Source organism: Lepisosteus platostomus, chromosome 1, assembly GCF_059453375.1.
Source record: "Lepisosteus platostomus isolate fLepPlt1 chromosome 1, fLepPlt1.hap1, whole genome shotgun sequence".
Taxonomy (NCBI): Eukaryota; Metazoa; Chordata; class Actinopteri; order Semionotiformes; family Lepisosteidae; genus Lepisosteus; species Lepisosteus platostomus.
Genome location: NC_142611.1, coordinates 3,338,414 through 3,355,906, shown reverse-complemented (window position 1 = coordinate 3,355,906; position 17,493 = coordinate 3,338,414). Strand labels below are relative to the sequence as shown.

At 48.7% G+C, this 17,493-nt stretch overlaps 1 protein-coding gene across 8 annotated transcripts in view; it reads right to left on the bottom strand.

The window, feature by feature from the left end:
* The window catches only part of acsl1a (acyl-CoA synthetase long chain family member 1a), a 37,964-nt gene extending 21,698 nt beyond the window's left edge, over nucleotides 1-16,266 (bottom strand). For 2 of the 8 annotated variants that reach the window (XM_088639757.1, XM_088639698.1), the window contains exons 1-2: nucleotides 4,851-5,006; nucleotides 110-314 (exon numbers count right to left, since the gene is read on the bottom strand). In XM_088639757.1, coding sequence (XP_088495883.1) covers nucleotides 110-304 — 195 coding nt within the window. In that variant the 5' untranslated portion in view covers nucleotides 305-314; nucleotides 4,851-5,006. Of the gene's footprint in view, nucleotides 1-109; nucleotides 315-2,791; nucleotides 2,924-3,207; nucleotides 3,468-4,850; nucleotides 5,007-5,377; nucleotides 5,512-16,042; nucleotides 16,142-16,163 lie in introns of those variants that run through there. The other 6 variants (XM_088639707.1, XM_088639738.1, XM_088639725.1 and 3 more) reach the window with 6 other exon arrangements.
* Between the last annotated feature and the right edge of the window lie 1,227 nt (nucleotides 16,267-17,493).

The following is a 17,493-nucleotide window of genomic DNA, read 5'->3' as shown; positions in this document are numbered from 1 at the left end:
GAGATCGTTAGGTGCAGATGGAAAAAGAGACTAAAAGGAATGACGGTAAAACTCCACAACACCTGGGATCAGCTCAAACCAGAGTTCCCAGCCCCCGATGGAAACTCACCTCTATTTCCACAGACTGCAGGGACAGGTCGCAGGGCGGCTTCAGGGCTCTGGGGCGCGTGGCATACCAGTACGTGGTGACGGCAGCGAAGGCCCCGAAGCCCATCAGGGTGTTTGTCGGCAGGCTGCGGACATACTGCCTCAGCTCTCCCAGCTCCGGGACGCGCAGCTGCCTCAGCAACTCGTGAGCTTGCATCGTTCACCGTCTGCAATGGAGGGAGGGAAGCAGAAAAACAGCCCTTCAGCCCTCAAAGTCCACAGACCACGCGACGAGACGAGAAGCAACCTGCCGTTCGAAGGCGGCACCGGAGTGACCATCAGGAAGATGAGGCCGGAAACTTCTGCCGCGGGCACGCTGACCTTCAGCCGGGCTGACGTGACCTGGGCGATGGATTATGGTGACCGACGCCAGGCATCAGCGATGTGTTGTGAAAGACACATGCACCTAGCCTGCTGCGCCCCCGCGGGGAGGAACAAGACCAGCATCTGCAGCTCATGCTTTGCGCCTGGTTGCAGGGGTGGTCTGGTGGGACCCCGTCCCTCTCCTCAGAGTCTGGACAAGCACGTGCCTGTTCTCCGGGCTCAGAGCCCTAGAGGCCACCTGGTCACCCCAGCTCATCCCCACAGATGTTTCTAGGGACAGAGGCTCCGGTCACACTCGTCTTCCAAGCAAGCCGAGGTCACACAAGCCAGGCGAGGGGCGAGGCCCTGCCGGGATGCGGTCGTCGCGTCAGGACGAGCCCTCAGCAAGGGCAGGAAGTGAGGTCTCAGGGCCTGACCAACACCACGCCGGGCGGTCGCGCTGTGCCGACCTGCAGGAGACCCACTGTGGCCAGCACCACCGGGCGCTGCATCATGCTGGGACCCGCGGCCAGCAGCTCAACACGGAGCGCTCCAGGCGGCGAGAGACAAGGCGTCCCCTGGCAAGGGGGAGCTGCTGGATTGAGAACAGGAGCACAGAGGCTCCTTGGTCTTCACCAGAGCGCATGCTCATTGGCGCTGTGGCTCAGGATCTGCGCCTGTGGCTGGGAGGTTGCCGGTTCAAATCCCACAGCCGGCAGAGGAATCCTACTCCGTCGGGCCCCTGAGCAAGGCCCTGAACCCCAACTGCTCCAGGGGCGCCGTATAAATGGCTGAGCCTGCGCTCTGACCCCAAGCTTCTCTCTCCCTGTCTGTGTGTCTCATGGAGAGCAAGCTGGGGTCTGCGAAAAGACACATTCCTCATACAAGAAATTGTACAGGGCCAATAAAGCGATCTTAACTTAACTTACGAAACGGTCAAACGTGTCTCAAGTGTACCGCTCACTGCAGAAAAATCAAAACAATTCACCGATGTCAAAACTACAAGTTCTTTGTCTTTCTAAAAAACATACAGGCACAGAATGATGAGATTCTTTGGATTCTCGGTATATTCTACAGACTCTAAGGTGTACATTCTCCCTTTCAGTTACGGCAGTCTTTGCTTTAGCCGGCGTCAGAGGCATTCGGTCAGAAGCCACTCTGACTCCATTTTTTCTTCGCCGCCGTCTTACAAAAACGAGAAGGAGTTTTCTGCAATCAGCTCATGCCTTCTGCGGGCTGCCGGATTCTACACATCGGAAGGGCCGCTCCTGACTCTCCGGGCCGCCTCAAAGAAAATAAAACTGGCAACGTGACCGTGAAACCCAGATATTTTCTCATGAGTGAGGGCTGCGTTTCAACCAGGTTGCTCTTTTTTATTTTACAAGCCGCCGGGAGCGAACCGGGACGCCCGCACGATCACCAGAACATCCCACAATTGAAACCCCACAGGGGAATTCGGTTACTGAAAATGCAAACTGAGGAACCAGCTTCCTTTCAGTCTCTCAGTCAAGCGTGAAGTCATCTTGCCTCCGTCACATTACTAAGGCTTTCTCCTGTGACGGTCAGGGATGGGGGGTAAACCTGGTTCATGGAAGATGTAATAATACAGTACCACATCTGTCCCATTCAGTTATACCAGGGCAGCACATCAGACGAACAGATCGCCGTTTTTTCCCCTGCCAAGGTGCAGCCTATCAGAAAGGCCACGTAAGTGCTTGAACTTTGTATTTTGAACACCGGGGAAAATAAATTCACATCAGCTAGAAACCTACTAAACGAGCAATGTTCAAGCAGACAGCTTGTCAGTGAGCACTGGTTAATAATTACTTAAAAAAAACATTTCTTAGCAGAATGTCCAGAGTAATCCCCGTTTTTAGTTTTCCACAAATAATCATTAAATATCATTAAACAGACCTTAACAATACTCATTTACACAGCTTTATGGACTATTTCAAACAATGTAATCATGACATAGAATATCAGTTCAAGTTCAATATTACGGATATTAATAGAATATCAGTTCAAGTTCAATATTACGGATATTAAGACTACACAAAAACGATGCATTTAGCAATAGTGTTAGAGGGAAGAAAAAAAATCCTTGATTGTCTATTTGGCTTTTTCAAGTACCGTTATGTACTAACGTGCACAACACAAAGTTTTGCAACCAACTTTAATTTAAAACTGACAACACACATACACAAACGACAATTATCTTTACAAATCAACAACAACTACTTATGGACAATAAAAGTGCTGTGATCTGTTACTGACTATAACAGCAGCAATTTCATATGGAAACATGAGCTAGCTAATCAGTTACAGTCATAACTATACTCACGTAGTCGGCTGCTGTTTTTATCCACAGCAACTCATTTGGTTATTTAACAAGGAACAGTTGGGAACAAGCAGCCCAGCCACAATGTCGAAGACAAGTTCTCACTGTCCAGCACATCCTCTCCCTCTATCACTCGGTGTTCTTGATGAACATCACAGATTGTAAGCATTATGCGTAACACAAATTCCCTGGCAAGCCAAAACCATGCCTGCAGCACAGACATTAGACCAACATTGAGGTTCACCTCCTTCAACCCACTACATGTGCAGCCAATTCAAACCCTGTTTGTTCAAGAATGAGCCCTGCACTCTCCTCAACAAAAAAACACCTGTCCAGAGGGGAAAGTTCAGGTTAAAATGGTGGTCCACAGGTTGCTATTTACCACAAGATGATTGTAATTCAGTGCCTATCGCACTTACTGAACAGGATGAGCAGGGCACAGAGTGCGTTTCAGCTGTGTTTCACAGCGAGCGCCCCGTTTCTCGTGAACCTTTAGGAGACCCCCAACAGAAGCCGAGTGCTGCTGACCTTGCGCGGGAGGCCCGCTGGACGACCACGCTGGGCAGCACAGAAAAACCGAAACGCACAGTACCAGGCAGCGGTGGACTCAGGCTAGCTCTGCAGCTGCTGGACCCTGGTCCAGCCTACCGAGGCACCTTGAGACATCAAGGGGAGGGCGGAGGTGAAGAAAGAACTGCACAGTTGCACAATACCAGCTCTCACGCTAACCAACTCCTCCCCTCCGCCTGCCCTGCCCACCGACCCCATGCACACACTGACCGGCTGACTTCTCACCTACTTTTCCACTGGGTCCAGCCTGCTAGCCTATATTTACTGCAGCATTCGCGCTGCGGTCTTGTTTGTCTGCGAATACGGGTACAACCAACTGCATTCTAGCTTCTTCCAGTGACTGATGCCCTGCTGCTCTTGGAGTGCGAGGTACAGCGTGTCCTTTCATTATCTGGAGTGCAGCAGCAGGCAAGTCTCCAGGAATCTTTAAACGCTGTCCTGGTGAGCCACTGTCTCGATCCCTTCAAGGCCCCTGATGGGACATTTGCTTTACAGGCAGGTAAAAGACGCAACACAAGACAGTACATTTAACACTTCGTGAATCCATTAACGGGCGAGAGCTACACATGCATAGGATTAACAAACACGTCAGAAGCTTTAAATGATCCTCACGACCCAGAGACAGATAAATGAAGAAGCTGGGCTGTCAGTGATTGAGATCGATACAGAAGACGCATACATGGTGGAAATAAAATGTAACAGCTTGTTCAAATTCAGCTAATGAGTCTAGCAGGTTTTGTAGGTCGGCAGGGCATATCAGTTTCTAGAAACCACTCATCGTCTTTGTGCGTTTGGCCAAGCCAGCTGTTTGTTACATTCAGAAATTTAGGGATTACCTGGAGCAAATCTGTAAACACTCTTCAGCCCTCAAGAGCCAAAGCCTCCTTCAGCTCTCTGCATAACTGGCCAAATCTTTAGTAGATCTAGAGTGTCAGACCGGAGCTGTCCAGGACCAGGCAGAGAGACTCTGCGATGCATGAATGAGTCAAGAGCTCACCCCTACCTTGAGGTCGTATTTCTTACTACAGGCAAGAGTGGATGAAGGCAGTGACACACTCCTTCCCCCCACCTTGTAAAAATGGCAAGAAATGTTTCATGCAGACTATAAAGACCAATCTGCAAAAGCCTTAACATACAAGACAATTTTTGCTCTTGCTCTAAAATACATCACTGCGAAACTGAAACTTCTTTTCAATCAGTGCGCTCCAGTTTCATGCTAAATTTGGCTAATTCTTGACGGTCCTCAGAAGCAATGTCCCTGGTTCCTTTTTTCAGGATTATAAAGGGAAAGACCCGAGCATGCTTCAAACTGTATTCAACAGCCTTCCCAACATCCGCACAAAATAAGAACATACTGGATACTAAAAATCTCTTTAAAGCACTTTAGGACGCCGTCCGTAGCTAAAAAAAACAGTTTAAAATAACTTGCACAGAAAGGAAAAGCAACATGAAATCTGTTTAGTGCCCCAGAAAGCATTCACAACGAACTCACAATATTCTGCACTCGCTTCCTGTCTCTCACAGTGGGCAGCTTCTCTCTCGCTGTGAGAACCGAACCCAAATGTTCTGTCAGCCTGAGCAGCAGAGCTTAAAAGACAGCAGAAGGAGCCTGTGAAGTCATGGGGCACCTCAGCGTGGACTGTGCTGTTTGTTTTAAAAGGTCAGACAAACCCAGCAACCCAGGTATGGTCCTGCCCCATTCCCCAGAACACAACAGTCGTTAAGCACAGTTAATGTACAACCCAAATAATCTTGGACAAACAACACCAAGACCCTGTCCCATCTCTGGCTGCTGTCGAGTGTTCCCAGAGCTCTGGGAATGGGGGGTTGTACTTAGGAAGCAGATGGCTGAAACAAAAAACGTACTAGGAGGCCAAAGTAAATGAGATATCTGCAGACCGTTTCTGAAATGCCATTCCATCTAAGAACAGTTACCCACAGTGAAACGCAAAGTGCCACAAATCTCTCGCTTATGGAAAATTCCATTAATGACAATAAACAGGCACTCTCTCACAGCACCTTCCACAGCCGGCGTCTGATCCCGGGCCCTGCAGATATTCCCTGCTGCAGCACGCACCAGCATGTGAGCACACAGGAAGTCTGGCAGGCACGCGGCGCTGCTCCAGCCATCGGCTGTGAGGCCCGTCAGCTGGCGTATCCACATCAGTCAAGGCCTCCTGGGGCAGGAGTCACATGGCCAGCCCCCCCACCTCACTGGTCCCACTGCTTTCCAGGGTAAAGGTAACATGACAGCCAGCGACAGGCCATACTTGGCTTGCAAAGAGGACGAACCAATGACAGGCCAGCCAAACGGTCACCCCACCCCACAGTGGCCAGCAGCGAGTGGAAAGGGGGAGGCAGCTTTATGAAACACAATGTCGTACAAATGGACAGCACGGGTCAGAAAAGAGCCCCCAAAAAAATAATCAGACGGACAGCTGCGCCGCATGACAGATCGCAGACATCCCAGCATGCACCACTTCCCACAGGATACGGACAGAACTGCACTCGCCCACTCTTCCAAGAGTTTTCTGCACGTTGTTGGCAAAAAGATTAATTTTTTACGGTTCTCACCATAAAACACACAGCAGAACTGCCTCCAAAGGAACAGAACTGACACAACATTCAGCTTGCTGACCACAAACCTCCCCAATAAAAGAAGAACTTTTTCCTCAAAGATAGCTGGAAGTGAATTCTTTGTAAATGAAGCGTTTTAATCCCTCTAAAATGTTGAAGTATGTAATTCTTTAAAAAGGGTTCATAATGGCAATTATACATTACTGATGTTGTTCAAATCTCCTCTTGTTGACCATATTAACTCACAGTACTTCAGCATTTTGCAAACCTTAATGGCATTAATGAATAGAAAGATTTCTAGCCTGGTATTTTAAACAAGCTGAAAGAACACCGACGAGGAATGAAGCCTTTAATTCCTTCTAAATGAACAGGACTAAATGAACAGTCCTGGTTCTGGTGTCTCTGTAACTATGACCCCAACACCAGGAAAGACAAACCAACCGCCTTGAGCATCTATATTAAACAGTGGGCCAGAGCTTCTCAAATACACTTTGTACGACATTAAAAATAAACTTTTTGTGCATCTCCAGTACTCTTGTTTAAGATGCTTGTGTAAAGAATCTAGCGGGGACCATTCAAGACAGAGAGCGTTTTACAAACAAAAATCTTTTCAGAACGTATTCTCTCCACCATTCTCCACAGAATCAAGGATGTTTATGTCTAACGGGTTTTACAAAGACAATAATTAACTATAATTACATCCGGAATGAAGAATTCTCAAAACTCCACACTCGGGAAAGACACGCAAACAGAGAGGGGGCCACAATGCCTCTGTGCACAGACACTCACCCATCCTAACAGCGCAGTGAAAAAGACGACGTGCAGTACCCTATGAATAGAGAACATGGAAAGATTATGCAGTGTAGAGCACTTTGTTTAACCAATCGGAAGCACAGCCTGGACAATCTGAGCTGAAAAGAAATTGCTTTAATAAAATGTTCCATTGCCAACGTGCCGACTTTTATTTTAAATAGAGGACTGGGTACGACCTTTCACCTACTTTCCTAAAAAAAGTCACATGGCAGTAGGAAACTACCCTATTTTTAGGAGAGGGAAGCTGAAGTTGTTTTCTGAATTCAGAGCTGACAGCTTTTCACTACACGCCAACCCCACCGGAGTGTCGCAGATGACCCCCTATGCACACCCATTCACCAATCATCTTTTAAAAGCTCACAAGCTCCACAGGGGCAGACAGGAAGCTCAGCACCGACAGGACAAGAATCGTGTACCTTAATGATGTTGCCGTCAGCCTACAGGCGCACAGGAGAACGTAGGGGACACTCTTTCTCCAGGACTCCAGAGAGGGCAGCCCTTGCCGACTGACCCTAGCCTTCACCTCAACGATACTAATCTACTACCATGAGGACTCCTGCTCGCTTGCTCCTCACAATAAATGAAAAGCTGCACAGACCTGTGTTTCAGCAGGTCTCAGCCCTTCTGGCCACAGAAGCCGAAGATCCTACCTTAAGAGCACACTGTGTCACACAACAAGACCCTGCAGCTCAGTTTCAGATAGATGGTCAAACGCATTCTTGTCGCATCACACCAACAGCAAAGCCCACACAACAAAAAGACACACTACGGTTGGCGGAAAAGAGGAATTAAAAAATCTTCTACAATAAACGAAGTGTAATGCGTACCTGTGCTGAGGTACAGTATGAGTGTGACCAGGAGTGAACCGGCACTGAAGATCTCGGCGGCCAACATCGCTTGAAGGCCTCATTCATGAAAGGTTGGTCAGCGACAGGAGACGTCTTAGCCAATGAGATAAGATCACTTTATTGCCCTATACAATTTCTTGCATTAGGAATTTGTCTTTTCACAGACCCCAGCTTGCTCTCCTGAGACACACAGACAGGGAGAGAAGCTGGGGGTCAGAGCGCAGGGTCAGCCATTTATACAGCACCCCTGGAGCAGTTGGGGTTAAGGGCCTTGCTCAGGGGCCCAACGGAGTAGGATTCCTCTGCCGGCCGCGGGATACGAACCGACAACCTTTCAGCCACAGGCACAGATCCTGAGCCGCAGAGCCAATGAGCATGCAATCACGCGCTGCACTGAAGGAACACGATGAGGAGTGTGAAAAAATAAGGAATGTGGATGCATGCAGGACAACAGAACCACCACTGTCTGTGAATACGCACAATTAAAAGGAAAATAAACTACTTCCAAGCTGTGCCTGTTCCTACGGTTAATTACACCCCGGAAGAGAAAGAAAGCATGTTTCTGAGGGGGCGTCAGGCTCTCGCCCCGAAGTGCAGGACAGCTGGAGTGGAAAAAAGCCAGGCTTTCGCGGCAACGTCCAGCCGAACACCACGGGCCGAGCGGACAGCTGGCCACCCGGCGACGGCCGAGCGTCGCTCCCGCGGCGTGGAGCAGCGCTCTTCCACACAACCCCAGCGGCACTGCCTCTGCGGCAGCTCTGGCCCGGCGCTCTCTCGGTCCACAAGTCACACAGGGAACAAGCTGCTTTCGCTTCACACTTGGATTTAGCTTGATTTCCGAACAATACAGCAAAGCTGAGATCATTTAGCCTAATTAGTGCATAATGACCGTAATCCACTCCTCACAATCCAGATGCTTGGAGGGTTTAGTTAACCGTTTAAACTGGAACGGCAGTTTACAGAATTTAAATCCCACGCCAATTAAATTGGATAAGAACACAATCCAAATCCTTTCCTCCTGAACTTGCAACGCAATTCCTTCCAAGACCCAGCTGAGTCCATTTTAATAAAATAACCAGGCTGCGAAAGGTTATTACAATATCCTTCTAACAGCCAAAGGCACTTACAGAACTGAAAAGGATTAGAAATACTGAACTCTTCACAAATACAGCTTAATATAATTTAAGAGTAGGGTTACATGATAGAGCGGTCATTGGCTCTGCTGCCTGAGAGTGCTGAGGCACTGTCTGCGTGGAGTTTGGATGTTCCCCCCGTGTTCATGTGGGTTTCCTCTGGGTGCTCCAGTTTCCTCCCACAGTCCAGAGACATACTGGGAGGTTAATTGGCTTATGGGAAGACTGGCCCTGGAAGAGGTGTTAGTGGGGCCAGCAGGGGGCGCTCACTCTGTGGTCTATGTGGGTCCTAATGCCCCAGTATAGTGACGGGGACACTATACTGTGAACAGGTGCCGTCCTTCGAATGAGACATAAAACTGAGGTCCTGACTCTCTGTGGTCATTAACAATCCCAGGGCGCTTCTCGGAAAAGAGTAGGGGGTGTAGCCCCATTTCCCATTGGCCCTTCCCAATCATGGCCTCCTAGTAATCCCCATCTATGAATTGGCTTCATTACTCTGCTCTCCTCCCCACTGAGAGCTGATGAGTGTTAAGCGTTCTGGCGCACTATGGCTGCCGTCACATCATCCAGGCGGGGCTGCACACTGGTGGTGGTGGTGGAGGGGATCCCCATTACCTGTAAAGCGCTTTGAGTGGAGTGTCCAGAAAAGCGCGATATAAGTGTAAGCAGTTATTATTATTATAGAAGAGGAAAACTCTATAATAAAACAACAATATATAATAAATTCTATAATAAAGAACAACAGCTTCGGAGCATGCGGAAAAACCCAGGCATCTGTCCTGTAGTAACCCCACGACGGGAGCGGCGAGGTCAAGACTGGGCGCCTCTTGGGCGCCGTCCAGCTCCGGAGTGTGCCGGCTCGGCGCTCCGCCCACACCCCCGCCCTCACGCCGCCGTCCCGGGACAGGAACCCGCAAGCGCCGCGCCGGCTTCTCCGAGGAGCCTTGCGCCCGGGCGAACGGGAAGGAAGACTGTGTTCAGTGCTGGGGCGGGGGGGGGGACTTTTCTTGATTATATTAAAAAAGCACTATCAGTCTGGAATTCGGAACAATGTTTTTTTTTTTTAACAATTGGCGTTTCGTTTTCGAGCTGCGCAAAATACAGGATTCTGTTGGTTCTGCATTATTCTCCGCACGCACGCCTCCATAGACACATAGTACAGTATGTCGCTTTAGATTGTATTTTATTTTAGTGCGTTTCTCCTCTTGATTTCCTTGCGACGAGAAAACGAAAGAGTTCCGGAAAAATTCGCACAGAGGCGAAGAGCTCACATGACATTTTTTTTTTTCTCCCCAGTATCCAAAACGTGGACCAGCGCCTCCGTCAGCGTAAGGCAAAAACAAAGGGGTCTTTTCAACGTGGCACGAAGGAGCCAAGCAGCTGTAATTTCTCAAACCAGATTTCACACACGGGGAAGCTGCAAGGAGACACAGATGCGCGTCGGTTTCAGAGAAACGGAAGCGGCCAAGAGAGAAAACGCAGATATTACTCAAGATCTTTGCCCGTTATCGACTCAAATATTATATTCGCATAGACGCTGAATGCCTGGAAAGCGGCCGTGCGATTCTGAACGCTTATTATGGACCAGAACCGGTCCTTTTCGTTCGAGTTGGGGTTTGAAAAAAACACCAACATGAGCACCTGAGATGACCGGGGTTGTTTCCAGGCTGCCACTACTAGAGTATGTTTGAGCACCAGGTGGGCTGTGTCAGAGAAACTATTCTCGGCTCATCAGGCCACAGCAGGCCCAGAAATGCCATTTGTGTTTTTATTTCCCATGTTGAGTGTTTCCATGGGGATTCAAAACATGCACCCTCGAGGAAAAAAAAAACAACAACATGGAAAACACAGCGACACAGTGTTCAAACAAATTAAAGCAAATGACCTGCGAATCTAAAAGCAGTTAATGGTTTTAGAATAATTCGTCACTTTTTTTTTTACACTTGTGTGACAGCTGTTCCATAACACAGCAGAACAAGCAGAGAAGAGACCTAAATGGATTCAACAAACAAATTAAGAGGGAACTTAAAACCCATAATTAATTTTCTACAGTGCCCTTTACAATAGTTTTTCCCACGGAGTGCTTTACAGAATGAGACAGCAGAGGACAATATTGCTCAAAACTGTAATGAAAACAGGCAGGGGCAGCAGTGCACAAGATCTGATTGCTCCAGACCTACACCTGGCAGGTCCTGGGTCCAGATCCCAGCTGGGGAACTGCTGTTGTACCCAGGAGCAGGGATCTGGAATGCTTCAGTAAATTGCCCAGCTGTAGAACTGGGTAAAAATGTCAGTCGCTCCGGCTAAAAGCATGAGCAAAATAAGTTAACCTCATTTATTAGTATTATTAGTCCAGGGCACATGGATCACAAGCCAAAAGAAATTAATTGGGCCATCAGAAACGAGCAAACCCCTTTTGTCAGTACAACTTTAAAGAAATCTTAGAGCTCATTACAAGTGACTATAATTTGTCTCGCATGGGGGATTAAAGATGCATGGCATGGCATGAAGATGGGTGCGACTCGCGAGGTGCTATGTGCATGGAGTGTGGGTTTCCTCTGGGTGCTCCGCTTTCCTCCCCCAGTCCACAGACGCACTGGCACGCTCACTGGCTTCTGGGAATACCGGCCCTGGCGCGAGTGGGTGTGTCTGCGTGCGAGTCCTGCGACAGACTGGCGTCCTGTCCAGAGCGTACCCTGCTGAGTGCCCACTGCTCGCCCGTGACCCTGACGTGGACGGGGCTGTTCGGAAATGTGCGAAGACCTTCCTGCTCAGCTGTGCGTCAGCGCGCCTGTCCTGCTGCGCGTCGGTCAGGCCGGGGGCTGTGAGCAGCAGGACTGCTCTTCTCCTGCAAGCTGCTCTGGGGCTCTGCGCTGTGGCCATGTCACCCAAGCTCTGCTCTCCACCTCACCACTGCCCAAGTGCCGCGCACACCTCCTCGACTGCTCGTGCAGGTTACGGCCTTACTGCAGTAAACCCCTCCCTCCTGTGGACTCATGAACTGCACTGCTCACAAGAACCAGCTCTTGCTCATCCCACAACGTCTAACTGCAGGGGTCTGGGAATGACGTTTTAACGGTCAGTCGCACCGCAGCTTTCGGCACTGCGGGAATCCGGAAATCACCGAAGCGGAATTAGCTTTCGGGCCTCTGGCTCACCCTGTGAAAGGCTGAGCTCAGTTCATTTAATGGTGCGGGTGCCTGACAGCCCATCACACCCAGTAAAGATCATTAAAAACACATTTGTGCACCAGAAAAGCCCTCCGGAGTTGTCTGTGAGCTACTAACTACCGAACGAGCTGGACAGGTTCACAACTGAGTGGAGCCCATTTCCTAACTTCTCACCGTCCAGCACATCCTCTCCCTGGAACACTCGGGGTTCTTGATGGGCATCACAGATTGTAAGTATTATGCATAACACGCATTCTTTGGCAAGCCAAAACCATGCCTGCAGCACAAACATTAGACTAATATTAAGTTTCACTTCCTTCAACCCATTACATGTGCAGCCAGATCAAGGAAAAACCCTGCACTCCCCTCGTGTTCGTTAATGGATCGTTCACACAGCACTGACAGTAACAAGTGGTATCAGCATCAAGGGAGACACTGAAGAGCTTTTGTTGCTGCGATTTAAAAAAGGGGCACTGTTGCTGTTTCACTATGTGCAACTGATTGAAACCTTAGCACAAGCTTTATTTTGTTCATCGCCTTTGTAATCAAAAGAGACAAAAGACAATTAAAAATAGGAACATGCACACCTGAAGGCTATTGAACTGAGCCGCAATTCAGAGAACTGTACTACATAGAAGTGGTGAATAAAAAAGCACCGTGGGGGGGTTATGTTACAGCTGGATTAAGAGGAGAGCAAATTACAGGTGGGTGGTGCTGTGGTGAGCCAATGAGCGCCAGTCACCTTTCACCCGAAAACCGCAAAAGACTCTGGCCAGGTCAGTCTGGCGAGTAGTTGGGAAGCAATTCGAACTTTGAGGCGTTACTTCACAGGGGGCCTTGGTTCCTGGAATCTGAGAGTTTTGTTCTTCACACCCAATAAGAGAATTCCGCACAACCTGAACTGTAATTCTCCAATAAAAATATGCAAAGCGGGATTTAGGTCCCAGGAAAAGGGAAAAGTCACAAGAGTTCCAATTCCATTGAAGTGCTGGCCATACTGAATAAAGACAAAACAAAAAATAAAACGCCAAGCGCACAGTGAAAGGGTGCACGTCACCACGCCACCACCACTGCGTTCGTGACATTCCAGCCCTGAGGGAACCGATCCAAAAAGAAATAAAAATAAATCGATGTCAACACACAGTCAGTGACACCGACCAGACACGCTCGCGGAGCGGGTACGTCACTGAAGGCTCTCAGCTGGCTGGGATTCTAATTTCTTTGAAAAGACACGCCGTACAATTCGGGCACACGTACGATAACAACAAAACCGTTCACTTATGCCTGAGCGAACAACGTTCCCTGACGGATCAGGACAGCTGAACCAGCCCTGACGGAGGTAACTGCCCCGCGTTTCAACGCACCCCCCACGGCTGTCTCTCGCAGCCGCTACTGAAACAAACCTTTAATGCTCCCAACCAGAAAACAGCACCATCGTCATGTAGGGTAGGACAGGCTGTGCTTCATTAAGCGTAGGGTCCTATCAGCAGTAACGCAGGAAAGAGAAAAAAAGATGTACCGACCATCTGAAAACCAAGGCCACGTGTTCTAGAAGAAAGCGCCTTCTGTCTTCTAAAGTTGTCTAAACATTGCTGTGTTGTATTGTCAACATTTCACTTTTTTGCGTTTGTAGTTTCATAGTACATGGCTCTAAACCGCGATAATCTGGCTTTACTTGAGACACTCTGTATGTCATCCTCAAAACGGCCCTAAGAGTTAGCTCCCGAAATATCAACTTAGAGAAGCATACTGGGAGTTGTTGTTGTTGTTTTTTTTCTGTGAGTTTTCTGGCGCATTTAAGAATAGACAGCTGATGACTCACTTCTGTGTCATCACACCTCGCCTGCACTCCAGTTCTGAAAGGAACCGAAAACACAGATCAAGAAATTCTGAGACGCTATTAAGTCACACCTGGCTGGCCTGTACTAGATGGTGCTACGTCATTCAGATAAAACAACTTATCTTCTCTTAGGAATGTGTCTTTTCACAGACCCCAACTTGCTCTCTGTGAGACACACAGATGGGGAGAGAGAAGCCTGAGAAGTCAGAGCGCAGGGTCAGCCATTTATACAGCGCCCCTGGAGCAGCTGGGGTGAAGGGCCTTGCTCAGGGGCCCAACGGAGTGGGATTCTTCTGCCGGCCACGGGCTTTGAACCGGCAACCTTCCAGCCACAGGCACAGATCCTGAGCCACGGCACCACAGCGCCGCCCAATTTCCATTCATTTCTCTCCGGCTCTCAGACGCTAAGCATGGCTGGGCAGGGTCAGTATTGCAATGGGAGTCCTCAGTGGAAACCAGCCTGCGGGTGGCAGTGGTGTTCGGTGACCAGTAGGTGGCACTCTTCCATCTTGACAAGAATTCACTAACAAAAGCCCCTGTATAATAATAATAATAATAATAATAATAATAATAATAAATAAATAAATAATAAACTTTATTTTATATAGCACCTTTAAAGGTGGCTTCTCAAAGCACTCTACAGGATGACAACAACAATAAATAAGAGGAATACAACAATAAATAAGGAGAATACACAAGATAAGACACAACTACAATATATAGAGGAGACCGTGGATGGTGGTACTAAGAAGAGCAGAGGGGTGAAGAATGGAACCAGTTCAGTAAAGACTCTTCTGAAGAAGAGGGTTTTTAGTCTGGATTTGAAGGAGTTTAGAGAAGGTGACTCTCTGATATCCTTGGGCAGAGAGTTCCAGAGCTTGGGGGCATAGCAGGAGAAGGCCCTGTCACCCATACAATGTAGACGGGCTTGGGGGACAGTAAGGAGGGCAGAATTTGAAGAGCGGAGGTTGCGAGGTGGGGAGTAGGGCGATAATAGTTCAGACAGGTACTGAGGTGCCAAGCCATGCAGAGCCTTATAGGTGAGCATGAGGATTTTAAAGTCTACACGGAATTTGACCGGAAGCCAGTGCAAGGACTCCAGGACAGGAGTAATGTGAACACTAGACCTGGTCAGGATTCTGGCTGCTGAATTTTGGACATACTGCAGTTTGTTCAGAGTAGATTTAGATACCCCAGCGAGTAGAGCATTACAGTAGTCAATTCGAGAGATTACAAATGTGTTGATCAGCTTTTCATATGAAAATCAGGGACACCGTGCTATGCTGTCTGTAAGTTTAGATGTTAAGATGGAAAAAACAAAGAATAGGACTTCTGTAACACGTTTAAGAAAGACATGCAGTGGAAAGTCGTCTGATTCACGTTCATTCGCCCTTGCTAAGGTTTTGGAAACACCAGTACTTCCAGGCTCAGACTGATCTGCCGATATGCACACACGTGCAGTTGTGCACATGAGGCTCCTTAAAGAAAGAAGCTATGAGAAAAAAAAAGATCATTCATGATAAATCATTCACATAGCATATGCTGTGGCACATTCTGGTTCCAGCAATGTAACTCAGTAATGCTAGATAAAGGGATTAAGTTAGAAGAATTCAACAGCAAACGAGAAGACAACGAAAACGACAGTTTCATCATGAAGTACGATGTTCCCGACAAAAACCCAAGATATGGAACACTGTATGATGTTGCATGGACCTGCGTTGCGTGCAGCGTTTTAAAATGAAACTGACTGTGAAGTGACGAGCTGCAGCTGTGAACCGGACCCTCTGCGTTACAGCGGGCTGCGTGGCCGCCAGGCTCCAGGCCCCGGCTCCTCTCCTGCACGCCGGCGAGCTCACGGCTCAAGGAAGCCGGCTGTCTGCTCGGCAAGCCATCCTCTGTCCGAAGAGCTCTCGCCCAGCCCAGCCCAGCCCACACTGCATTGATCCTGCCCCCGGACCGAGAGGGACAGTTATGCCGAGACCTCGCCGCCTGTTCAAACCATCGACGCCCACCGCTGACCCGCTGTGATCGCTCCCCGTGGGGATCATCTTTCTCCACTTATGAAGACGCAGAAAAGCCGAGCGCCTGTAGCGATCATTGCTCAGCGCACCCCGGTTTTTTTTATTACCGTTGCATTTGTTTCATTCATTAGCGTGGGGATATTCCGGGAGGCAGGATGCTCAAACGGCAATGCACATTGTTCCTGAAGACCATCAGCTCCGTTCTGGGCGGACATCCACTATCGACCCACCCCCCCACCTCTCCACAAAGCGGCACCTCAAAAAAAAAAAAACCCTCACCCGACAAGTCATCGCTCGCGAGACTGCTGCGCCGCTCGGGGGGGACGAGACACGAAATTCACGGGGGACCCGAGCTCAAAATCAACACCTGCGACAGAGGCGTTCGCGTCCGACCACTAACCTGTCCAGCTGCAGCTGCTAGCGATGGGGACCATGTGCATCTCCGCCAGCGACACAGCGCTTCGGGGGGAGGTGCTCGCCGTGTAAACCGGGCCCTTGGCCAATCAGAGCCGCCGTATCACCCTTTCCCTCCCGGCCTCAATGAGAGGCGCGCCGCGATTGGCTGTCGCCTGTGCAACATACGCTTAGGGTTCGGCGTGACCTTTGTACACGCTTTTAAAGACTCCTTACTACGGCTGTAGGTCATAGCAAAACTTTATCTCAATCGACCGGGTAGATATGGAAGCCTTTGTGGTTTAAATACAGGGGCAGGTCTAGAAACGTTCAAACCTCTCTTTGTAGGTCTTTGGAGTTGGCTTTTTGCGTGTGTTTTTTTTTAATATTGTAACGACTGCAATATTATAAGAAATATATATATATATGTATTTTTAAAGGGAACAATCTTCCATTTAGTAATATAAATTTCCCTATCCCCGGAGATTGGGAAGCACGCTTTTGAACCAAGTCAGTGAACCTCGCGTGGTTTCAAGGCCTTATTTTTGAAATGCTAATTTTAAGTGAGCTCGGTAGAGTCAGACAGTAAGCATTTTGCTCTGGGGGATATACCTACAGTGGCAAACGTGCTTCAAACACCGCCTTTAAAAGTATAAATGCGAGATTTAACCTTGACAGTTAGGTGATGACTCCACCCCCTCTCCCTGCAGTTTACGAGCCACGTGTCTGCAGCAGCTGGCGTGAGTCTGACTCGCTGATCTGATCTTTTACAAACCCAGATTTCCAGACCCTATCACTTAAATACGTACACTTACATGAGGTGAGGCTTGTGGGAGGGTTCAAGAGACAGAGATGGAATAAAAGACGGAATTTGTGCATTAAAAAGATTTCAGTCAAGAAAATAATGTTGTGCAAAAACGTTTGACCTGGACACATTTCTGTGGGCGCCGAAGAGAAAAGGGGTTTCATGACACAGGGACTTCAAGCGGGTTTTCCAAATACTTTCATGTCAAAATTTCGATATCCTCCGTAAGACCAGCCCGGAGCCTGATGACCACTCGAAGGGGCTGGAGCATGTCAGGAGTTTGTTTATGTGAGGCAGAAAAACAGGAAGAGCAACTTCGGACAGCGCAGTGGGAGTTCGGACAAACTCCATGCAGGCCTGTTTGAATGTTTTGCAGCTGAACTTTCTGGTCACCTGCATGGATTGGGCTTCACATGGATTATTGATCCTGGGACCAATAATCTCCCAGCAGGCAAAAGCAAAGGGTTTCTCTTGTTGTTTTCAATGCACAGACAGCACCGTGAGACACAAGGCCTTTCTTGTGAAGCCTTTT